The sequence below is a fragment of the Anabrus simplex genome, chromosome 2, assembly GCF_040414725.1.
Source record: "Anabrus simplex isolate iqAnaSimp1 chromosome 2, ASM4041472v1, whole genome shotgun sequence".
Lineage (NCBI taxonomy): Eukaryota > Metazoa > Arthropoda > Insecta > Orthoptera > Tettigoniidae > Anabrus > Anabrus simplex.
In genome coordinates, this window is record NC_090266.1 from 169,505,280 (window position 1) to 169,531,949 (window position 26,670).

Below are 26,670 nucleotides of genomic sequence, written 5' to 3' on the forward strand. Positions count from 1 at the left end.
GAAAGTGCCCAGACCTGTAATAGGTGTGATCAGACATTGCCAGAATGAGTGTAAACACCGATTTTGCTGGTCATGGCTAGGCGACATGAATTATCATTTTTTGAACAAGGCATGAGTGGGGGCCAGATGAATGGAACATTCCATTATTGAAATTGTGTGGATATTTAACATTCCTTGATTGAACGTGTCATGTATGTATCAGCAATACCTCACTGAAGGCATTACCAGCCTCAGTAAACAGTGCACTGGTTGACCACAGACGCCTAATGATTGCGATTATAAGCATCTAGCTAAAGTGCCCATGGTAACAGACAGGCTACACTGGCTCAGATCACATCCAGATTCAATGCAGGAAGTACCACACACACTTCCAGCAGGCCAGCGCACAGCGTTTGTAACTTCAGTGGAATAATGGAGCAGACTTACTGTATCCGAGTGGCCTTGTTAACACCAAGACACCAGGGACAGCATCTCACTTGGGTGCATGACATTGTTAATTTGACCCCAGAGGACTGGCGATATATAGCTTGGTCCAATGAGTCACGCACGGTCCAAGGTGTTTCTTGCTGACTGTAGGGTTCAGATATGGTACAGGCCATGGACTCCTGTTGTCAACACAGCATCATACAGGCCAGCTGGGGGGGGGGGTGTTCACATGGCATGGACTGGATCTGCTGATCCACCTGAACAGGTTGCTGACCTATGACTGCTACGCTGAACTGCTTGGTGACCACTTGCAGCCCTTCATGGACTTCACGTATTCCTACAACGAGATAATCCAGCAGGATAATGAACCGTGTCAGTGGGCCCCAAGTTGTCCAAAACTGGTTCAAGGAGCATTCTGGAGAGTTTCACCAAATGCTGCAGCCATCTCGTTGAATTTATGAGATGTGGTGATGAGATCCATTCACAACCAAAACCCTGCACCTATAAATGGCAGGAAGCTGAGGGTAGCTATCCAAATGGCATGGATCAGATTCTCTCCACAAGTGTTTCTTCCACTTGCAGAATCGATGCCACAATAAGATGCTGCACTTGGCCGAGCAAGAGAGGGCATACACAATATTAGAGCCTATCCCATGACTTCTGTCATGTCAGTGTACATTCAGACATGATTATTTTGCCAGAAACACATAACAGTTCCCCCCTACAGATATTCAGCTTATACCAACTGTACCAGGAGGTACACCTCAACCCCATGCATTTAAGTGAAGCAACTTCAAGAACGCTACCTATCACATAAAAATTGAAACAACTAGTACAAGAACTTGGGACGTTGATCAACAGATGTCACTACTAAAGTGATAGAGTAATGTGTTATTTTAATGTTTCCTAAACTGACTAGATGTCTTTTGTGTGTGTGTGTGTGTGTGTGTGTGTGTGTGTCACAGTTTGCAACAACTATTGCAAGAAGTTTGGACTTTTCTCCATAGATATCTCTATTAAAGAACTGATGTCAGGCACTCTGGTGCAAAGTGGAACAACTAGAAATTTAAAGAAATTTTGTGTTTATAGGTTTTCTGAACTGAATTGACTTTCCTTGTTTTTGATACTTCAAGGTTTGCAACACTTTTCACTCATCCCGCCAGCTTTGGAGCCTAGGCAATCAGAAAATTTGTGTATTTATTTTTCAGCCAATCAAACACTTCTTTTACCTATTTTATCTGCCAATAAAGTGAGAAGGTGTGTCTGGTTTTAGTCCAGAGCCTTCTCGAACCTTCCTCTCGGGTATAAAAGCTGACGCCTTTTCGAGCTAACTTGTCTTACTTATCTTCGCGTTACTGAATGTGTGCGTTAAGACAGGAGGCGGCGGCCTCATTCTTCGGCAGGCAGAACATCAGTTAAGGAAATGGCCACCATTTTTCTATCTCAGTAGTTATCTCTGCAAGCTGACCTGAGGGTTAGGATTCAATCTTTAACTATATAACAGTCAATTTCCTAAAATATAAACTTTCTTCCTCATGTAAAAGTTCAAGTAAGTCATAAGTACTAAAACTGAAAACCGGGGATAGAGTGTGTGTTACTCTCTCGAATTCCCCTTTGATTAATCTTGAGGTGACTATGATTTTGTAACCATTTTCGCTTGTAAATTGTAACTTAAGTTGTCCATCTGGTCACCTCAGTATTTTAGGATTAGCCTCTGCATCGTCGGGCCGCAAGCCCATGTACGGTTTTAACTTCTTGATTTCAAGGAGCACAAGTGTCTGCCTCCATACATTTTGTTTTTGGGGCCAGTAATTGAACCTGTTGATTTCCATAATGGCCCAGTAGAATGGGTACTAGAAACCCCTGTGTAAACTTAAAAGGTCATTGATATGGTCTTGTAAATTGTAGGTTGTGCCTAGAGAAGCCTGAAAGTGTAAAAGTTATCGAGCAAAGACGCTCTTATCTGAGTTGTAAAAGTTAATGGTTGCCTTGAGTAGGCTGTAAGGGTTTGGGAGCATAGTCTCCTGGGTAGAATTGTAGAGCATTGAGGCTCTTTTCTTGCAATCTAATGGGTAATATTGAGTGGTGCCTTTGGAAGGTCGTAACTTGTAACCGTTGGAGCAAAGTGCTCTTGAAAATTGTGTTTTAAATATCTTGTAAAAGAAATTGGGAGATTTCTCTCCTTGTCTATCTGCCTAAATGCAACAGCAGTAACGTAGGTACCTTGTTAACATGGAGCTGGAAGCTCGAATTTTGTAACTAACATTTTCTAGGTTTTTTTTTTTTTTTTTTTTTTTTTTTTTTTTTTTTTTTTTCAATTTTTGTTCAAAACTACCTCTGTACCTGAAATCTTGTTGTTTGTTAAAATTTAATATCTGAAAAGAAAAATAACCTTTATTTTAAAGTAATCCTTGACTATCGCAGATAGACCCATACAAACCAGCACCTTCTTTCACCACTCTGTGATCCACAAAAACTTGGTAACACCAACAATTAGACAACACAAAATAGACAGTAACATACCATCCAAATAGGTTAGTTTTTCAAACCATTAACCTATAAGGCACTAATTATAATGGAACATCTGGTATCTTCATAGACCGAAATTCAGCAATGTATATTAAAAATGAAAATAAAAAATAAAAATAGAAATCGTTAACAAACGAATCGGTAAAAAGACTAAACATCTTTCGTACAATGCAGATGAACACAAATAGTCAAGAATTCACAAGATTCATTTCAATGGTAAATTAATAACCTCAATGGAGTACTTTCTACTATGTGGACACTATCATCCTCAGCAAATGACTCCTGTCACAAGAAGATTGAGTTCATTACTAACACAGCAATTACAAAGGTGTTTCTGTATGATGAAATCATATGAAAGCAAGCTTGTGGTTTTACCTTGACTGTTGCTATTGTGACAGTGTCTGCCATTTTGTTTATAAGACCTTGGGAGGTGTAAGTTAGCTTGAACCAGGCACAAGTGACACCACCGAGCTAGGGCCCTGCCCACTCACCACTCCAACAACCCATCAGGATCGAAACAAGCACACTAGGCCAGCTCCAGGTCACACACTCCATGATATCATTTCAGGCCTCCTTGATGGTGCAAGAAACAACAAGGAAAGTGAATCCAGAGCTTTCAGATTGCAGACAATTCCAGGAGTTTCTCTTCGACCAAAGTATCTGGAAGGGCCAGCCTCCCGATTTAAGGCGGGCCGGACAAGCTTCAGCAGTTCAGTTTCGCTAGCGAATGAGATGGTTCAGTTCTGTGAGTAACAGTGTTGTCAGCAAATGCAGAACAGTGCAGCTGCACTGTGTCAGTGTTACTTGCTTTGTTGCTGCACTTAGATAAGCTGAAGTAAGAATGTTCATCTTCAGAATCACATTCACTAAAATCTGACACTTCTTCGTCCATATCATCTAATACTGATACTGTTTCAGTATCACTAATCCGTTTTCATAATGCCATTTTACTGGAAAACTGCGAAAATACGGAAAACTGTGTCACGCAACGTATTATGTAACTTCCACTAACATGAGAAGAAACAGCTCCTGCCATATCTGAGCATATTTGTGCACCTCCTCAACTATTACACCTGTGAAATTCGAACGGAACATATATATCACTGGTGAAGGAATACCCCATTTGTCACAATGCTCTTCCTATCCATTATTTCCTTTAAGACTGGTCATGCCTCCCAGCCACATATGGATATGAAGACCATCAGAACAACATTTGTTGTGTTCATTTTCCTATGCAGAGGTGTAAAGGAAAATGGATCTTAGAAGCATTATACTGTAGGAGTACTCAAATAAGCGATGTAAACATGCACTCCTACAGTAAGGTTCATTTTCCTATACACACATGCATAGGAAAATGAACATAACTAAAATTCTTCTGATGGATTGCATATCCATATGTGGCTATGAAGTGTGAACAGTCTTACAGAAGATACAGTGAAACCTCGATACCTTGAATTACCTTGGGAGCTAAATTTTATTTTGAGTTATCAAAATTTTGAGATATAGAGAATACCGTTTTTGAGCATGTATAGCACATAATTGAATCATATGTATCTAAGGGCTTATACTAAATACATCAATTTTTTTTTGCTAGGGGCTTTACGTCGCACCGACACAGATAGGTCTTATGGCGACGATGGGATAGGAAAGGCCTAGGAGTTGGAAGGAAGCAGCCGTGGCCTTAATTAAGGTACAGCCCCAGCATTTGCCTGGTATAAAAATGGGAAACCACGGAAAACCATCTTCAGGGCTGCCGATAGTGGGATTCGAACCTACTATCTCCCGGATGCAAGCTCACAGCCGCGCGCCTCTACGCGCATGGCCAACTCGCCCGGTTACATCATTTTTAACAGTATTTAAATAAATACAAACTATTTTACGGCATCACTTTAATTATAACCCTCATTATAGTAACTTTTTAGAAGACAGGATACAGTACATACAGTAGTGAAACAAGAAGCATACCTCCGTTGACTCCTTTGGAAAAAATCCATTAGTCTCTTCTGTTCGTTACTGTTAACCTTTCCTCCGTTCACATTGAAACTTCTCGTCAATACCACGCAGCCGAGATTCATAACTGGAGCTTGTCATTCGCGACTTCAGGCGTTGCTTTTGTACGTGACCGGTAATTAATTCACATTCGAGAAACAGCGAGACTTCGCCAATTTTCCGATCACTAGAAGTTTTAGTTTTTCGGTTCCTGTAATATTAGCTCCCAGCATCACTGTAAACCTTTCCTTACTTGTTAACTGTTCCTCACAAACCACAAATGCCGTATTGCACAGTTAATGTTGCACAAAATTCAAGTTACAGAATACCAGTATTTTTTGCTTCCAGTGAGGAAATGCTTGCTTCAAGAAATCGAGAAATTCGTGTAACCAAATTTCGAGTAATAGAGAAATAAATACATGTGAAGAATGGGACAAATGGCTGGGAAATTTGGGTTACTTCGAGATATTGAAAATTTGAGTAATGGAGGTTTGAGATATCAAAGTTTGACTGTAATGGATAGGAAGATTGACATACGAGGTTTTGTTTCTTCAACGACAAGGGTGTTTCTGCCCTTGAGTGTGAGAAAATTAGAGCATATATATTATGTTTCCACCCATGAAGGGTTAATGTAAACACTGGAATGGCTAGGAGTTACTTCGGCAACTCGCATGGTATTATCAAAGCTCTGTTCTTTTTTGAACAGATCTTAAATTAGCTTCTTAATATTGTATATGTTAATATAACTCACATTGTGAAGCTCACCAGACCGGTCAACGTGTGAAAGTGCAGTCACACGGGAGTTCTGTTAGCAGTGTCAGAGAAAATGATGATGATGATTATTGTTGTTTAAAGGGGCCTAACAGCTAGGTCATTGGCCCCTAATGGTATGAGGTGAAATGAAATGAAACAATAATTAAAACTTCAAGATGTACCCAACTGACTAATATCAAAAACAAATTATGATGAAAAAATGACTATGAATTCAAAACAATCAGTGGATCCGATTCACAATGCTGCATATTCTGAGATGATGCTTGTCCAAAGGTGTCCAAAATACCCTCATAATTTTACTAATCACTGGTAAAGCACAACCATTGTGTTCCCCCCCACTATAGCGGTACTAATCACAGGTAACGTAGACTCATGGTGGTACTAATCACAGGTAATGTAGACCCTTGGTATGTCACACATAATGGCACCACTCACACATAACACAGACCCATGGTATTCCTCACATAAGGGTACAACTCCAAACCAACGCAGACCTATGGTGTTCATAACTTAGTGGGACTAAATCACGGGCGCCGGTATTCCCGTGGTGTTCCTCACATAGTGAAACTAATAACAGGCCATGTATACTAGAGGTGTTGCTCACATAGTGGTATTAATCATAGGCAATGTAGACCCACGGTGTATCACACATTGTGGTACCACCCACACGTAACACAGACCCCTGGTGTTCCTCGTATGCTGGTACTACTCATAGGGAATGCAGACCCGTTCTGAACATGGGAACCAATGCAATTCAACACGACAGCTCCTCCTGCAAGGACGCCTGTCCGTGTGCCGAGCCCCCGTTTCCCCACCTCAGTGGAATACACATGATGGTACTAATCGGAGGCAATGCCCAGACCCATGGTGTTCCTAACATAATGGTACTAATTGTAAGTAACGTTGACCCATGGTGTTCCTCATTTAATGGTACTTTTTTTTTTTTTTTTTTTTTTTTTGCTAGTTGTTTTACGTCGCACCGACACAGATAGGTCTTACGGCGACGATGGGACAGGGAATGGCTAGGACTGGGAAGGAAGCGGCCGTGGCCTTAATTAAGGAACAGCCCCAGCATTTGCCTGGTGTGAAAATGGGAAACCACGGAAAAACATTTTCAGGGCTGCTGACAGTGGGGTTCGAACCTACTATCTCCTGAATACTGGATACTGGCCGCACTTAAGCGACTGCAGCTATCGAGCTCGGTCATTTAATGGTACTAATCACAAGTAATCGCATGGTTCCAATTTCATCACCCCTTGATTGCACCTTTTAGTCGCTTCTTACAGTGCGGAGAAAATAAAAGAGAGAGAACTATGGTAATCAAGAAATTTGTAGAACACATCTCAAACTAATGTTGTCTGCTTTAAATCTAATTTTCATAGCCCAATGGTACTAGATGCCTTTGCTGGCAGGACCTAGTGTTTACGCTGCACTATGTCTTCTGGTATGGGCTAGAACAATTTTGTTACTTTCATTGATCTGTCTCTGTCTTATCCTTGGCTTTGACAATATGAAAGTGACTGAGGTATGAGCGATACTAGTAATGCCATTCCTTCTGCAGCCAGTCCCTGCTATGAATGGTGTGAAAATGTTGCTCATAGGGCTGGTTGGTGCATGAATTTCAGTGGGCTTGGCAGACTGATGTGCAACAGCAACTTCTGGCCCGGTGAGGAAAGCAACGGGAAACTACCTCACTCCTCATTTCCCTAGTACGCCTCTTCAGTGATGCCTAGGCCATCTATTATGACAGCTGATGGCGGAGCTGTTGAGGATCCAACCAGCCTTAGGGCTGAAGACTGAATATAGAATGGTACTAGATATGATACCTGTTTTGGTTTAAGCAAAGTAAAACAAGACAATATGACTGTCATACTATCCAATGCAAAAGATTTTGGGCCACATTACAAATTTAGGTAGGTTTTTCTTTGAAACTGAATACAGTAAACTCAAAAGACAATTACATAAAATTAAGTAATGTACCTGGCCTCCCATGTTGCAAAAAAAAAAGTATCATGCTAAAATCAAAATCTTCACATTCAGACACAAAATTCAGCTGGAAGGCTTTTATTATTATTATTATTATTATTATTATTATTATTATTATTATTATTATTATTATTATTATTATTATTATACATACATAATCATTATAGACTGTTATGCCTTTCAGCGTTCAGTCTGCAAGCCTCTGTGAATTTACTAAACATCGCCACAATACTCGATTTGCAATTAGTGTTGTGGCCTCATTTAGTTCTATACCCCTTATCTTTAAATCTTTAGAAACAGAGTCTAACCATCGTCGTCTTGGTCTACCTCTACTTCTCTTACCCTCCACAGCAGAGTCCATTATTCTCCTACGTAACCTATCCTCCTCCATTCACCTCATATGACCCCACCACCGAAGCCGGTTTATGTGTACAGCTTTATCCATTGAGCTCATTCCTAAATTAGCCTTTATCTCCTCATTCCGATTACCATCCTGCCATTGTTCCCACCTGTTTGTACCAGCAATTATTCTTGCTACTTTCATGTCTGTTACTTCTAACTTATTAATAAGATATCCTGAGTCCACTCAGCTTTCGCTCCCATAAAGCAAAGTTGGTCTGAAAACAGACCGATGTAAAGACAGTTTCGTCTGAGAGCTCACTTCCTTCTTACAGAATACTGTTGATCACAACTGCGAGCTCACTGCATTAGCTTTACGACACCTTGCTTCAATCTCACTTACTATATTACCATCCTGGGAGAACACATTACCTAAATACTTGAAATTATCGACCTGTTCTAGTTTTGTATCACCAATCTGACATTCAATTCTGTTGAATTTCTTACCTACTGACATCAATTTAGTCTTCAAGAGGCTAATTTTCATATCATACTCATTGCACCTATTTTCAAGTTCCAAGATATTACACTGCAGGCTTTCGGCACAATCTGCCATTAAGACCAAGTTGTCAGCATAGGCCAGACTGCTTATTATTACATTTCCACCTAACTGAATCCCTCCCTGCAATTTTATACCTTTCAGCAGATGATCCATGTAAACTACGATCAGCAAAGGTGAAAGATTACAGCCTTGTCTAAACGCTGTAAGTACCCTGAACCAAGAACTCATTCTACCATCAATTCTCACTGAAGCCCAATTGTCAAACAATTTGATTGATTTTAATAATCTACCTTTAATTCCATAGTCCTCCAGTATGGCGAACATCTTTTCCCTCGGTACCCTGTCATATGCTTTCTCTAGATCTACGAAACAAACACAACTGCCTATTCCTCTCGTAACATTTTTCAATTACCTGGCGCATACTGAAAATCTGATCCTGACAGCATCTCTGTGGTCTGAAACCACACTGGGTTTCATCCAACTTCCTCTCAACGACTGATCGCACCCTCCCTTCCAAGATGCCAGTGAATACTTTGCCTGGTATACTAATGAGATACCTCGATAGATGTTGCAATCCTTCCTGTTCCCTTGCTTATAGATAGGTGCAATTACTGCTTTTGTCCAATCTGAAGGTACCTTACCAACACTCCATGCTAATTTTACTACTCTATGAAGCCATTTCATCCCTGCCTTCCCATTATACTTCACCATTTCAGGTCTAATTTCACCTATTCCTGCTGCTTTATGACAATGGAGTTTATTTACCATCCTTCCCACTTCCTCAAGCATAATTTCACCAACATCATTTTCCTCCTCCCCATGAGCTTGGCTGTTTGGAACACCACCAGGATGATTTCCTTTTACATTGAGAAGATGTTCAAAATATTCCCTCCACCTCTCCAGTGATTCCCAGGGATCTATTATGTGTTCACCTGAATTACTCAAAACACTGTTCATTTCCTTTTTCCCTCCGTTCCTAAGATTCTTTATTACTGTCCAGAAAGGTTTCCCTGCTGCTTGACCTAGCCTTTCCAGGTTGTTACCAAAATCTTCCCATGACTTCTTTTTGGATTCAACAACTATTTGTTTCGCTCTGTTTCTTTCATCTACGTACAAATCCCTGTCTGCCTCGGCCCTTGTTTGGAGCCATTTCTGATAAGCCTTCTTTTTACGTTTACAAGCTGCTCTCACTTCATCATTCCACCAATATGTTCGCCTTTTCCCATCTTTACACACAGTTGTTCCTAGGCATTCCCTTGCTGTTTCTATTACAGCATCCCTGTATGCCACACATTCACTTTCTATATCCTGAACCTGCTTACTGTCTACTGTTTGAAACTTCTCACTAATCATATCCATGTACTTCTGTCTAATTTCCTTGTCCTGGAGATTTTCTACCCTTATTCGTTTGCAGACTGATTTCACTTTCTCTACCCTAGGCCTAGAGATACTTAGTTCACTACAGATCAGATAGTGGTCTGTATCATCGAAAAATCTGCGGAAAACTCGTACATTCCTAACAGATTTCCTGAATTCAAAGTCTGTTAAGATATAGTCTATTATGGATCTGGTACCCCTAGCCTCCCATGTGTAGCGGTGAATAGCCTTATGCTTGAAGAATGTATTCATAACAGCTAAACCCATACTAGCACAGTAGTCCAGCAAACGCTTCCCATTCCCATTAGCTTCCATATCTTCCCCACATTTACCAATCACCATTTCGTATCCTTCAGTTCTATTCCCAACTCTCGCATTGAAATCGCCCATTAGCACTATTCTGTCCTTGCTGTTGACCCTGACCACGATGTCACTCAATGCTTCATAAAACTTGTCAACTTCATCCTCATCTGCACCCTCACATGGTGAATACACGGACACAATTCTAGTCCTAATTCCTCCAACTGACAAATCTACCCATATCATTCGCTCATTTACGTGCCTAACAGAAACTATGTTGCGTACAATGGTATTCCTGATAAAGAGCCCTACCCCAGATTCTGCCCTTCCCTTTCTAACACCTGTCAAGTACACTTTATAATCTCCTATCTCTTCCTCGTTATCTCCCCTTACCCGAATATCACTTACTCCTAGCACATCCAAATTCATCCTTTTTGCTGACTCAGCCAGTTCTACTTTCTTTCTTCCATAAGCCCCATTAATGTTGATAGCTCCCCATCGAATTCCATTTCGTTCGCCAAGTTGTTTCCAAGGAGTCCCTCGCCTGTCAAATGGGAGTGGGACTCCGTTACTCCCATAGGTCCGAGGCTTGCTTAAATTGATTATTATTATTATTATTATTATTATTATTATTATTATTATTATTATTATTATTATTATTATTATTATTATTATTATACCTCCATGAGAGAAATCACAGGGCTGGATGCAAGGGAAGAGAGTTTGGCATGTGTCTGAGACATGTTAAAACTTCCAAGAAAATGCTTCAACATGTTCATTCACTCAACAAAGTCATTACAGTATTTCAGCATATGAACACGTATCTAAGATATGTTATATATAAAAAAAGTTTTATTTTTTCACTTAGGTCATGCCATTGATTGCAGTGATAAATGTTCACAAAATATGAGACTCGCACACTCAGTTATATTACAAGCTGCCACCTTTTCTCAAATTTGATAGCAACTAACTCAAAAAAAATCTTACAGCATTCTTTGCATGCAAAGACAACTAAATCTTATACAGATTACATATAAATACAGATGTCAACAAGTTTCATGGTGGGAGAGATAAAATAAATAAGTATTCACATATTATTAAAAAGATATTAAATCACATTTTAAAGTACAGTATACTGATTAAAAATAATTGAAAAATACAAGAGTTCCAGGTGGTATAATGTCATGGTGAAAAAAATAAAATAATTATCACAGAACTACAAATAAGACAGTAAAACTCAATTCAGCACTGATATCATGAAATAAAGATGAACTCGTATGAATTAACATGACTTTCTTATAAATACTAATACGTACTACTTCTAAAAGAAGTCTTAACCCTCAACCCTCGCAGACTGCCCCAAATATTCAAATATATAAACCAACCCATTCCATCTACTTCATGAACGTGAGTGTGCATCTATTTTCTACTGGGAACCCAGTTGCACAGTGTACTTAATGGTGACCAGCTACTTTATCAGACATAGCATACTGCCAACAGTCATGCAGACCACACTTCTGCATTGGCACAGTTGTTTGACTTGTTCTTACAGTGTATGCTAAACAAGTACCTTCACAGATAGTTTTTAGTTCAATTTTTATTTCATTTCATCACTGAATGTATATTATTCCACTAATTTGAGTCACTGCTCAATTTCACTGATAAATCTATATGTGTAGCCTAGTTGTGCATTTGAAAGAGGTAGTTACCATGAGAATGAGATTTTATAATATTATTAATTAAGATTGCAATAATTATATGCCTGCTTTTATTAATTGGGCAAAGATATATTAAAAAACACCACACAACAAATTTAATATCCACTGGTTTCTTCTTGTGTGGACAAAATTACTTAAGACAGTAGTGGCGTCAGAGGCTGCTCATCTACATTAATGACTCATTATGCATGTCTGTGGTTGAGGGTTAATGTATAGGAGTAACTTAAAGCAATTTCTTAAAGCATGAAAAATACTGACGAGATTTAGAAATAACTCATTTCTTTATGAAGATTGCCATTATGAGTATGAAACCAACACATACTTTTGGAATTCAAAATTCATGAACAAAGACAGGGGTGAAAACACATGTTTAATAAGAACATATGTATCCAAAGAAGCCACCACCAGTTCCAAACTTAAGCTACAAATAAAATTTTCGCATTTGTAACAATATGTGAATCACAGTGAGGCCTCTGCTAAATTACCAAGCTAGTGGTTCATTGTTTCAGCCCTGTCTGTAGTAAGGAGCACTGAACTAAGCTTATGCCTTTCAACACTTGCATAGGACATGGACATGTATGAAGATCCATAAAATACTATAAAGCTCATAGAACAATGATAGTTTCATTGTTCCATCTGTATGCTGCATGTGTTAGATATTATACAATGGTACTCTGATATCAAACTAAGGATAAAAACTGATCTGCTTAATCAATATTCATGCAAGCACTGAACACCAACAATGAGTAATGTCAAGAACATGTACTGAGTAAAATATTCAAAAGACAGAATACGTATTCCACTTTCTATTTAAAACCCAAAGCCTCCTTAAAGAAAATGAAAAGAAAAATCATTTCATTTTGTCAGGATGGAATTCTAACTCAGAGCAATTACCCTAGTTTCCCTTGCTGCTACACATTTTGTCCAAAAATTCAAAATAATTATATGATTCCTTTTATTTTAAATGAATACAAGAGAGTTATATTTCAGGAGATTATTCCCACCTTTTGTAAAAATATAGCCATGTTAGATGGCATGACTACCGATTCTACCACTTACTAGCCTACTTCTGTTACCGGTACCCAACTGAATTCAGTCGTACACCAAAGCAGTGCACTGAAGAAAGTGATCGATAATTATTCTGGAACAGAAAGACGCATTTTAATTTACATTTATCTTATGGCAGTAAGAAAAAGAGATGACCTTAGTCTCAACTTTTGAGTGAGCTTTCCTGACTGAACTACATTATGAAATCTGTAAACTGGTAATATGAAATTAAGACACTCTTTCACAACATTCAATATTTGGTTAATAAACAGAAGTAAAATAATAATAATAAGCCTCTGCAGATTTCTACATAACATATTACATTTTTTTCTAACTAGTTTTAATACATTTTCTGCCTTTACCTTATTTCTCCTAAAAAATAATACACCAATAAGTTCATGCAAAAGTACAAATACCAGGTGTATTATGGATATTATGCATAGTCTTCCTGCAGACATGATTTTGTGAGCTAGACCAATGAAAAATACTTTTAAGTTCTAATACACTTAAAATTCCTAATTGGGGTCCCAAATTGATTTTTAAAATACAAAATAACAGTAACTCTCACCAACCTCACCAGTGGTGTTCCATGTCACAACAAATTTATATTCATTAATAATGCAGTTCCTACTAAACAGTGCTCCTTCCTGAGATTCTTAAACTTATGAAATTATGCACCTATTCCACTGCCTTCACCATTCAATTATAGATCAATTTCAATTACAATTCTAGAAATTAATTCCATTAACTCAGCATATCACAAGAAAAAAGTTAACCATTGCATGTAGCTTCTGAGCAGACTTACAATTTGCAATTATGAAAGCAAGGTCGATATATAAAGAGCAATATTATAAATATTATCTGAGGTATGGTGATTAATATGGGATCATTCCTTAGCTTAGTAATATGAAGCTCAATGCAATGGGGATATTGTGAAGATTTATGAATGCACACACTTCTAAAAAACAAAAAGAGATGTTTTAAGCCAAATAAAAAGGAAAGAAAAAGAAACAAAAAATGACATGTTTGAGTGATATCCCCATATAAACAAGCCTCTCTTGGTACACGAGTTATGTCAAATCTGCACAGTACTTCTCACAAGAGTGAATATCAAATTAAAGTGTAGTAGATGTAACAGCACTAACACCATGAACCAATATTGTTGGAGGCAGATCTGCAGTAAGTTCAGTGAGCAATTGTAGAAACTGAGGATAAACTTCTCGTTCTTCCCAAATAGGAAGTGAAGGAGGAGGTGGCAGATAAATGAAGGTTGCTGCAGTTTGCTCTGAATGTTGACGAATCAGCTGGTTTACACTAAAACAGAAAATTTAAATTCTTAAGTTTTGTTAGAATGTGATAAAATCTTCCAGCAGGCACATCCACAAAAGCAGACTGCTTTTTCACAGTCTTACCTCCAAATTTCAGAATTGTTCTGTCAGGATATACTGACATTTCAACAATCACATATACCTCTATCAAATTTTGAATTTTAGAACTACATAAAAGCCCCCCCCCCACACACACACATATACAATTTACAGTCAAGCAATCTGTTCACCATAATTACACAACATTTAGAATGGTTAACCCTTCGATGTATGAGTTCCTGAAACTTATAGTATTCATATTGTTAACCTCCTGAAATTGAAGATGATGCAGTCAAGCAAGAAGATCACACAGTAGCCTAAAGCAACATCCAGGGGACAGGAGACAGAGACAGATAATGCACAACACAGACACACTATGCTGAGTGATCAATAGGAACACGCACCATGTGACATCTCGTCAGCAATTATGCGATACCACGTGGTGATTATGTTAAGATCGGCTCTCAGATAGAATGCCGATTGCACACAGGAGGAGGCAACAGTTCACCAGTCATGGATGAAAGGGTGAATTCAGTGTCTTTGACTGTGGAAACATAGTTGGCTGAACCCATGCCACCCTGTCAAGAGCATACCACAAATGGAGATAAAGACAGAATTTCAGCAGATTGCACAAAGTTTGGCCATGTGTAACTGGTCTGAGATGGAAGTATCAAATATTTTGACAGGTTTCTCGACACAGTAGAAAATGCAACTCATTTGTACAACAGCAGGTAAGTTCAAGAAATTTTGGCAAACCATGCCATGTGTCTTGCAATGAATAGGGTTCTGATGCAAGTGTGTAATGGACTAGTACAACTTGGAAATAATTCTCTAAACCCATGGGTAAATAGTGAAAATTTCAAGCTCGATTAGTATGTGGTATTACTATTACTATTATTATTATTATTATTATTATTATTATTATTATTATTATTATTATTTATGAGGAGTGGCTATATACACTGGTATTTCAATTTGTGAAGTTGTTTACATCTATTATTATTATTATTATTATTATTATTATTATTATTATTATGTGCCTTTGCTGGCAGGACCTAGTGTTTACAGTGCACTATGTCTTCTGGTCTGGGCTAGAGCAATTTTGTTACTTTCATTGATCTGTCTCAGCTTTATCCTTGGCTTTGACAAAATGAAAGTGACTGAGGTATGAGTGATGCTAGTAATGCCATTCCTTCTGCAGCCAGTCCCTGCTATGAATGGTGTGAAAATATTGCTCATAGGGTCGGTTGGTCATGCATTTCGGTGGGCTTGGCAGACTGATATGTAATAGCAACTTCTGGCTCAGTGAGGAAAGCAACGGGAAACTACCTCACTCTTCATTTCCCTAGTATGCCTCTTCAGTGATGCCTAGGCCATCTATGACAGCTGATGGCAGAGCTGTTAAGGATCCAACCAGCCTTTGGGCTGAGGACTAAACATACATACATTATTATTATTTACTTAGTTATGTATGACAGGCTGTCAGAACAGACATTTTGTATAAATCGTGGTCGTATCATTTATTATTTGTGCGTTGTATGAACCGTCTTGTGTAACAGAACATGTGAGGTTATGTCACGATACTTCTGCTGAACGTTTATTAATACGACTTTAATTAATGTAAGAACACGTAATTAATAGTATATAATTTATTATTGCCTGTAAATATGACGTATGAATCCAATGTAATGTTGTGCAACACAGGGTTAAGAGTCTAGAACAACGCATCTTGGTCACTTGCATTTTACAGAATGTTCTATTCATTTGTATATACGTTATTAGAGACTCCAGAAGATATGAGAAAGCATGTTGTGTCATACTTTTCTGGAAGCTTGACAAGGCAAGGTATGTAAAGGATGGTCTTGGGTTGTTTAGTTATTAGTGAGCATCATTAGTCAAGGTAAGTGTATGAACTCATGTTGTGGTTTTGCCGTGGAAGTGGTTATGTTGTGTGTTCCGTAACTGGTTGACAAGCTAATGTGCCAGTCGATTGAGTTCAAAATGGTGGTTCATCTGATGTGCAACTATTAATGTGTATATCATTTGTAAATGAAACAGTGTACACAACTGACAGCATCTCGTGTATGCATCTTTGTGAATACGATAGTTCCATAGCCGTAGACCACCATGGGTGCCCCAGCTGATCCCTCATCATTATTAATGCCCCATATGGGCTAAGGGAAGGTGTCGATGGATTTTGGACATGTGAAAGATTGTCTGGAGCGGTAAGTCCAGTTTTCCATTGAACCATGCAGATGGTTGGGTCCGCATTAGCAGTAAATAATAAAGCTGCATCCCCTTGTCGAACTGTTGAAGTTCAGCTGGTTGATGGTGGTGAGTGTCATGGTCTGGGAAGCATTGTCCTGGCATACCCTAGAACCACTTTATTCTTATTCTTCTTCTTTCCTCCTCCTCCTCCTCCTCCTCCTCTCGGCATCAGGCATTCCAATCATTTTCAGAACTGTGTTTTGTCCTGTACCAATTGCCTTAATTCATATGAGTTTTTCCCTTGTACTTCGCAATTTCACTGGCCATCTGATTCCAATTCATGCATGGATGTCCCTTTCTTCTGGTTCCCTCACATCCAGCCTCAAACAATTGCTTAGATTTCTTTTCAGCATCCATATGGACCAGGTGACTAAACCATTTGTGTGACAACCCATCAAGGTCATCCACTACAGATATCACCCCAAGCCCTTCTCTTATGGCTTTGTTCCATATTTTCTCTACCCACCAAGCATGTTTATTAATACGACTTTAATTAATGTAAGAACATGTAATTAATAGTATATAATTTATTATTACCTGTAAATATGACGTATAAATCTAATGTAATGTTGTGCAACACAGGGTTAAGAGTCTAGAACAATGCACCACGGGTTAGTTTTACCCTAGTGATGACTGGTCGTTGCGACAGTAATCCTGCTCAGTACGAGAGGAACCGCAGGTTCGGACATTTGGTTCACGCACTCGGTCGAGCGGCCGGTGGTGCGAAGCTACCATCCGTGGGATTAAGCCTGAACGCCTCTAAGGCCGAATCCCTTCTAGCCAATGTTGGCAACGATATCTCTCGGGAGTCCCGTGAGTCGAAAGGCTCCAAACAATGTAACTTTACTAGGCGCGTCTCGTCAGTGGGGCGCGCCGTACAGGCCCTGTGACTTTGCCGAATGGAGCAAATCTGGCGGTCGTGTCGGGATTTATCCCTTCCGTCCGCCTGCTCCTAGCGGTCGATCATGGGTATACCTCTGTTCGATTTCGGGACTCGGAATCGTCTGTAGACGACTTAGGTACCGGGCGGGGTGTTGTACTCGGTAGAGCAGATGCCACGCTGCGATCTGTTGAGACTCAGCCCTAGCTTGGGGGATTCGTCACTTGCATTTTACAGAATGTTCTATTCATTTGTATATACGTTACTGGAGAGACTCGAGAACATACGAGAAAGCATGTTGTGTCATACTTTTCTGGAAAAATGGAAGGGATCCAACACTCCAAAAACTTTTATTTTTTATTTAATATTTGCTTCACATTGCACCAGCACAGATAGGTCTTACGGCGACGATGGGACAGGAAAGGGCTAGGGGTGGGAAGGAAGCGGCCGTGATGTAGGTGTTTCATTTCTCAGCTTGTTACTCTGCTGACATGCTTCATTCCTGTAGTCCAAGTCTCAGAGCCATATAATAAAGTGGGCAAGAACACAGTCTTATAGATCTGAAGCTTTGTCTTCTGTGACACTTCTTTCTTGCTGATTCAGCTGGTAATAGGTGATATTATTCATTTCATGTTCAACCTTGGCACCTTTGGATAGTTTAGAACTAACTAGCTCCAGTTGTTCTCCCTTTCAGTTGATGGTGATATCTTCTTTCTCGCCTCCGACCATAATTACTTTCATTGCTTTGTTATACAAGGTATTAACGTGAAGTCCTTCAAGTGCACTTGCCCACTCTATTACTGCCTCCTGTATCTTGGGGATTGCTGTTAAATAAGACAATGTCATTTTCAAGCTCTGCAGGTACAGTGGTGGTGATTACCATTTTAACAGGAAGTACAACTGGACAACCATCCTCTATTAACACTAATCACAGGGGAAAAATGGAACAGGAAAGTCCTAGGAGTGGAAAGGAAGCGGCCGTGGCCTTAATGAAGGTACAGCCCCAGCATTTACCAGGTGTGAAAATGGAAAACCATCTTCAGGTCTGCTAACAGTGGGGTTCGAATCCACTTTGAAAAAGTAAGGTATTGGCCAAAGGTAGACAAGTGCCACAATGAGCGTGACAAAGACTCCATAGACCTCATAAACCTAATACCTTTGGGGTCAGAAGAGAACAAAAAATGACCAAGGGGGGTCCGATAGGATAGATGAAATTGAGGAGCCTGGCACAAGTGGAAGCAATGCCAGAACTCAGCCAAGGGCCCCATGGTCGCCATTCCACACTCCCAAGTTGAGCCCCCACGGCCCCTTTTAGTAGCCTCCTACAACAGACTGAGGATATCATGGGTGTATTCTACTGTCCCCCCCACAGGGGGTTCTGCAGATACACAGGGCTTTACTGCCAGTTGCCCACTTTAAATTTCTTTGTTCTTCTTCTAAACTGCTTTATCACCTGGTCCATGAAAATCATGAATAACAGAGGACTAAGTTCTAAGATCACTTTGTTCTTTCTCTAGCTCTTGTTCAAGATGCTGTTGAAGATGCTCTTCAACAATCCATGTGTACACAGATTCATAATTATGAAACAAGAATTATTTATAATATTCACTACAATCAGATTCATTCCACTAGTTATGGTCAAAACTCTCTTTGGCATTTTTCTATAACTATGTATAACTCGCTTCCAAAAAATATAAAAATGTTACCAACGTTATCTATCTTCAAGAGTAATGTAACTAAATACCTGAAGTAGTATGGTAATTATGGTTAGGAAGCTTTGTCCTATCTTATCTCTTACACCATGTTAAATTATATACTTACTGTATTTTATTTTGTAATCAGATTGTGAATATAGCTGCCATTGTCATTTATTTGTATTGCACCAAGAAGAGCCTTGGCTCAGGTGCCTATATTGAAATGAAATAAAATAAAAAACAATTTACATGCTACACAGGAGAGGCATTTGGCACAATAGTTTAGGCAATTAGTTGTGCTTCCTTTCTTATGTATGAGGATGATGATGATATGCTCCCAAACACTTAGCTTTGTTCCAATTAGACTGGAAAGAGGAGGAAATGCCATCAGTAATTACAAGGTCTTTGTTCTACCATATTCAATCATCTCTGGAATTACATCATCAGGACCTGGTGTTTTCCACATTCTCATACTTGGTATAGCCTCTGTTATTTCAGCTTCTTTAATATCATCACCTGTTTCTTCAGGTTTCCACGGTTATTATCTGAATAGTCAGCTTTTCCGTCTTTAAGTGCTTCTCTATAATAATTCAAGTCTAGAATCTTCAGTTGTTACCTGTGAAGTTGTTTTCTATTTCATTTTCAAATTCTTCCCTTCAGCTTTTTTTGCCTTTTTAACATGACTCCATTTCTTGCCTCCACATGGATCTCCTAATCCTCATGTCTTTCAAAAGGCGCTATATATCCTCAAAGTATCTTTCGTCTTTTTAATGGCAACTTTAACAGTTTCATTCCACCATCATATCCGTTTTTACATTCCATCTACCAATCTTATCCCACCGACTTCTTCAGCTGTCTGTAATATACTTTCTTTAAATGCTTTTCACACTGCCTCTAGATTATTTATATCTGTAGTTCTTTCTGCCATATTATTTAAGCTGCAAACAATTCTCTCTTTTCTTCATTCCTTAACTCCAATTTTCTTTTATTTTTTTATTATAAGTTGCTTTAAGTCGCACCGACACAGATAGGTCTTATGGTGAACGATGGGACAGGAAAGGCCAAGGAGTGGGAAGGAGGCAGGCGTGGCCTTAATAAGGTACAGCCCCAGCATTTGCCTAGTGTAAAAATTGTAAACCATGGAAAACCATCTTCAGGGCTGCCGATAGTGGGGTTCAAACCCACTATCACTCGAATACAGGATACTGGCTGTCCAACATTTATTCTTCAGTACTTCTTTGATTTTCCCACCATTGTCCTAAACTGCATTTTTTATGACCAGTAATTTGTGCTGTGTACCGAGTTCTGCACTGCAGAATACTTACACAACTTGTATAGCGTAACACGTAGATAAGATAAACTGTACGTAAAATAATCTGCTGGACTACATATTAGGGCGGGCCGAAAAAATTTTAATTTTTTAAATCTTCAAGTCGTTATACTGCAGGAAAGTTTTGAATTGGAGGGAATAAATAGGGGTAAAAAAAATCAGTTTATATCTTCTGGTTGCGCATGTGCTCTAAAGTTTGCTGAAATATGGAAAAATTCACACATTTACAATAATTTTAAATATTTTTAAATTAGCCTCTTCCCAAATATAACAGCTCAAATTCTTATGTAATAGAACCACAGAAAATAATGCTTAAATATTATTTAAATCCATCAACATCTTCCAGTCCCTCACTGCATTAAAAGTTTATGAAATTTCGAAAACAATTTACAAATAAAGGTAGATCACAGTTCAGAGAGAAAAAATATAACAACTAGCATGATTTTTCTTTATTAAATACAAGCTTAAATGTTTAAAAGCAAACTATTTTAGAACATTAATAATATTTATAAACAATTTTTTACTGAAAACCAACTCAAGTAGAACAACTGAACATCCCTGTTTTCAATCTTAGCTGAAGGTACTTTGAAATCTGATTTATGGGCACAGTTAGGCATGGTTGACCTTGACAGAGTCATTCTGATAAAAAACCATCCCTACACTCAGCTCTGCAAACATTTCCTGAGGCTTCTGTCACGGGTTTCACACATTGTTTAACTGCCTGTGTGTGAACTGGGAATGTCTTGAATGTTATATCCAAATTAGGGACTGAGTCACTTTAAATATGTAATTTTATCTCATCATCACCGATATCCTTCAATAATGGGGGGAGAGGATAAATCACAGTCCATCCAGTTAATTATTTCAGAGTAGTCTTGAGCCATGAAATTGAATTTTGGCAGCAAGAATGTTCTGATAGTTTTTGTCTTTTGATACAACTTAGAAAACTTTAGAATTCGTCAAAGTCCGAGGTCTCTTAGGTGTTTTGTATTATCTTGTCTCATGGCTAACATTTAATTTTCTGAATGAGTGAAAAAGCCATTTCGTTTGATCATAGGGTTGACAATATTACATAAATTTTCAGGCAGGTACCTTGAAGATTAATACTGATTGGTACACAAATTTCAGTCCCTCTGTCAAGTATTTACTTGTTTTAATACTAAACCACACTGGCATGTATGACTTCAAAAGAAATACAATTATTTCTTGAAGTTCAGATGTGGGACTTTCTTCACTTAAGTACAATCTGAAAGTCTGATTTGCTGTTGTTAACCACCTTGAGTGTGACAAGGCACCAGGATCTCGTACAGCCAAATCCTCTTTACAGTTTCCTGACTTTATTGCCAAGGAAATATAGAGTAGATATTGCTGATCCTTACTTAGTATGCTTCTGTCTATTGTGGGGATCTGATAACCAATAATCTTGAAGCCAATCACTGGGTGTTTTTCACAGCCACTTAGCTTTTCACCGAGTGGCCCTCTCAAAAATTTCAGACCTGCTGATTTACTGTCTAGGTAATGAAACAGATACCGGAATGGCAGTTCATTGAAATGGGGAAGGTAAACTACCCATTGTAAAGATTTCCGCAAATTTATTTCGATTTGGCGAATCAGACCGTTTTTCCAACCTGTATTAACAGCAGTGCCATTGCATCCTATGACAACTCATTTTTCAGGAGAAATACCATCCAAATGCAAGCTACATGACCCATGCTGCATTAAAAAAACTCTGTGAATATGCCATCATGTTTACCTGTATAATAGACCAGCAAGGCTACAGCCTACATTAGCTATATATATATTTACAGGAACATATTTCAATGAAGTTAAGGATAGATTGGATTTACTTTGGTAAACAAACAACATGACTGGCTACATATATAACTGTACAACCATACAGAGAAATAAATGCATAACACTGAAATATCTCAGGCTCAAGCATGTGATACCAAGTTCAAAATGGTTTTAAAGCACATATTAAATATTTTTAAAATCAACAAACTAAGTCCAGCGATTCTCAGAATTACTTTAAAGCACACATTTCATTTCTGGAACATATTCAACAAACTTCAATGTAGAGTTGAAATTCAAATGAATCCTTTGAAGACTGAAATCATTAAACTGTTAAATATTTTAGGAGTTAAGAAAACATTTCACTAAAGCTGCAAAGGCAATGATGAGAAAGATCTTAAAAACACATTTCCCTGCTGAAACATGTTTTTACAAGTTGAATGCAGAGTTGAAAATAACAATAAGAATCTTCTGGGTATCAAATTGCTAGGTCTAAAGAATGCATTCAAAAAAGAACACAAACCAACATCACAAATATTTGATGATGGGGCTATAGAGTATCTTTCTCTTTTGCTAGTGGATTAACAATGCACTAATATATAAAAAAATGCTGGTGTACTAGGACAAGAGAAGGCTAGGACTGGGAAGGTAACAGCCCTGGCATTAAGGTACAGTCCCTGCATTTATCTGGTTTGGAAACAGAAAATCACAGAAAACCATCTTCATCGAGTGTATGAACACAATCTTCCAAATGCAAGCGTACAGCTACATGATCTACTGTATACCGTGTAGCCAAGTCGGCCAGTAGATGACCAATCTCTACGGATGTGTGTGGTAGAAACGTTGACAAGAGAATAACACTAGGAATCAGAAGAGGCAGCTGGAGATACCACTATCTGAGACTTAGGTCTTGTAACAAGACATATAATAGGTAAGATATTGACAGACTGCTTGGAGATAAATAAATCAAACTAAGAAAATGTGCATTAAAGTGAAGAACATATGCAGATATAGAAGAAAAAAATTCAAAATGTTATTGATTACCAACAGATGGGACAAGAAATACAGCTAAGAAAATTGTCAGAATGTTTGCAATTTTAGTCTGAACACAACAATGATCTTCAAAAGTTCTATGAAATGTTCTGAGCAAAAATACTTCAAAGTAGATTCAACTTGATTTGGTTTCATCTGATTTCAACAAAGAAAAAAAATTTACACTGTAACCAGCTATTAAATCAAATTTACAGAAAATAACAAATAATGACAAACATCTCAGCCAGGACTGTTTAAAACTTACCTCAGTAGATATGTCCGAGAGACATTATTAAGTAATGGTTGAGCAGAGCTGGTTCTGACATTACTGTTGTTCGCATTCACCATAACACACCCACCTTCTGCATTTATCTGTGGTGGTAAACCAGGAACCTGTACAGTAAGTCAGTCAAGATAAATTGGAATAAACAAGAGTCACAAAATTTATCCTATTCAAAAACTGTACTCTAGTCCATCATTCCATTTGAAATTACTGGATTCTACTACTATTAAACAGATCTTAAAATAACTGAAATTTAAAAATAACCAATCAACATACAGTTCAATAGACACTTCTCTCCTGTTGGTCAGAGTTGCAGAACTGAATCCTGGTTAATTAGAATTTGTAAGGGCTTACATAAGAGATACTCATGCCAGTAAAATTACCAGCATGTATAAAAGTCATTTCCAAGATGAAATCCAGGCACTCTAATATCCTTTAAAATAAAATAAACAATAGTTGAAGGTAATAATAATAATAATAATAATAATAATAATAATAATAATAATAATAATAATAATAATAATAATAATAATAATAATAATAATGTCACATCAAAAATGTTTTGCATCACTCTTGAGTGTCATTTAACTGTGTTACTATCTTGACTCTTGACCTGTCCTATGCATAGCAGAAAGGTGACCCTTAGGATGTTTGTGAACATACTCACAACTGAAGGTACTCCAACCCACAGGCAGAATGCCACATTCAAATGGGAGGCAGTATTACAGCTGAAGTTGTGGCACTAGTGTGGAAGCACTACAGGTGTATTCTAAGCAGAATAGCGAGTATCTAGGATGGCATGTCACGCAATGTTGACATCTGAATGTGAACAGTCACAATTTGTCAAGAAGGATGATCAACAAGGTCAGTTGCTCAATGGAGAGAATATGTGTAGAAAATCTCCAGGATGAGGAAATTAGACAGAAGAACATGAATATGATTAGTGAAGAGTTCCAAAAAATTGGACTGTAAGCAGGATCAGGATATAGAAGGAGAATGGGTGGCATACAGGGATGCTGTAATAGAAAAAGCAAGGGAATGCCTAGGAACAACTGTGTGTAAAGATGGGAAAAAGCGAACATCTTGGTGGAATGATGAAGTGTGAGCAGCTTGTAAAAGTAAAAAGAAGGCAGTGGCGTATACTGAGGGCTACCAAGGCTATTGGTGAAGCCCAAACCTCTATTGAGAATGATGGAAGTCTAAAACACATTATAATGTAAACAGCTGACACATTGTACCATTTACAAAACTTGAAAGCAGTAAGAACAAAAAAGCCGCACATATTTCTGAGAGCAAGGCATCTGGAACTGATATTGCATCCCAGACTCTCATCCCTCTCCCCTCGACCCACTTCACGTGGCTTGCTTGATGTATGTCCGATAGGTGCTGAAACTGGGGTGATAGCTGTACTAGGCTTCGTTCCATCAGATCGCCATTGCTATCAACCATGCGTTACTCGTCTTATATAATTCCTCACCTCTACTTCTGACTTAATTATATAGATAACAGATTGTTGGTATTTCACTTCCGTTTACTTCTACATCCTTGTAGGAAGACACTGCAGGGCTGCTGTTATAGGAGTAATATAGTTTTATTTTTATACGTAGATCTGCTAAAATGAAATACATTCTTTCAGGTTTAGTGTTCCTTTTGTTGGTTGGAATCAAACCCGTGACCTTGGGCCGGGCACCACCACTCCACTAATCTCCTGAGGGAGCTAATCAACCAGTGAACGATGGGTACGTCTGCTGTAAAATACAACATATATAATAATAATAATAATAATAATAATAATAATAATAATAATAATAATAATGGTGCATGGCATCTGATGGTGACCTAATGAGGATAAAATGAATGGCGAAGGCATCATAAACACCCAGTCCCCAAACCAGGGGAATTAACAATTCTGAAAATTGAACTGGGGGTATCGGACCAAAGGCAAGCATTCTATCCATGTAGCCACAAAGCCGGACTATAATTTGCTAAACCTTAGGCTACCATCTCCACTGATCTAGTATATCTAGTACCTATATTGACGTATGGCCTGGAAGCAGCAACACTTACTGGACCAAGAAAGAGTGGTCTTCAGGCAACAAAAATGAAATTCCTCCATTCTTGTCTACACGCCAGGGCAGTAGCTTGTGAAGCAGCCTCGATAACACGGCAGGCTTCTCCGTTGGCTATTGGCTGCAGCTCAAAATGCTGAAAGCTTCACGTTCACTAAACCAACTATCGAAAAGGGTTAACCTAAGTCTAGTGGTAGCCCACATCTTGATCCCAGCATATACCTCTGTAAGAAGGCATATCAGAAGTGGCACCAAACAAGAACTGAAGCAGAGAACATAGTTCAATGAAACAGAGCAAACAAATAGTTGTTGAATCCAAGAAGAAGAAGTGGCAAGATTTTGGTAATAACCTGGAATGGCTAGGTCAAGCAGCAGGAAAACTTTTCTGGACAGTAATAAAGAATCTTAGACAGGGAGGAAAAAAGGAAATGAATAGTGTCTTTGGGTACACCAGGGCAACTCATAATAGTTCCTAGGGAATCAGAGGACAGGTGAAAGGAATATTTTGAAAACCTTCTCACCATAAGAGGAAATCTTCCTACTGTCGTCACCAATAACTGAGCTCATGGGGAGGAGGACAATGATGGTGAAATGATGCTTGAGGAAGTGGAAAGAATGGTAAACTCCATTGTCATAAAGAAGCAGGAATAGATGAAATTAGACCTGGAATGGTGAAATATAGTTGGAAGGCAGGGATGAAATGGCTTCATAGGGTAATAAGATTAGCATGGAGTGGTAGTAAGGTACCTTCTGATTGGACAGAAGGAGTAACTGAAACCTCTCTATAAGCAAGGTAACAGGAAGGATTGCAACAACTATCAAGGTATCTCACTGATCAGTATTCCAGGCAAGTTGTTCACTGGCATCTTGGAAGGGAGGGTGTAATCAATGGTTGAGAGTAAGTGGGAC

At 38.5% G+C, this 26,670-nt stretch overlaps 2 protein-coding genes across 4 annotated transcripts in view; one reads left to right on the forward strand and one right to left on the reverse strand.

Annotated features, from left to right (window-relative positions):
• The window catches only part of LOC137498527 (uncharacterized), a 141,867-nt gene that overhangs the window by 27,325 nt on the left and 87,872 nt on the right, over positions 1 to 26,670 (forward strand). The gene's annotated exons all lie outside the window — the stretch shown is intronic.
• LOC136863967 (solute carrier family 12 member 9) overlaps positions 11,043 to 26,670 on the reverse strand; it is a 246,727-nt gene continuing 231,099 nt past the window's right edge. For both annotated transcript variants that reach the window (XM_067140433.2, XM_067140432.2), the window contains exons 14-15: positions 23,675 to 23,802; positions 11,043 to 14,361 (exon numbers count right to left, since the gene is read on the reverse strand). In XM_067140433.2, the coding sequence (XP_066996534.2) occupies positions 14,163 to 14,361; positions 23,675 to 23,802 (327 nt within the window). In that variant the 3' untranslated portion in view covers positions 11,043 to 14,162. The remainder of the gene's footprint in view (positions 14,362 to 23,674; positions 23,803 to 26,670) is intronic.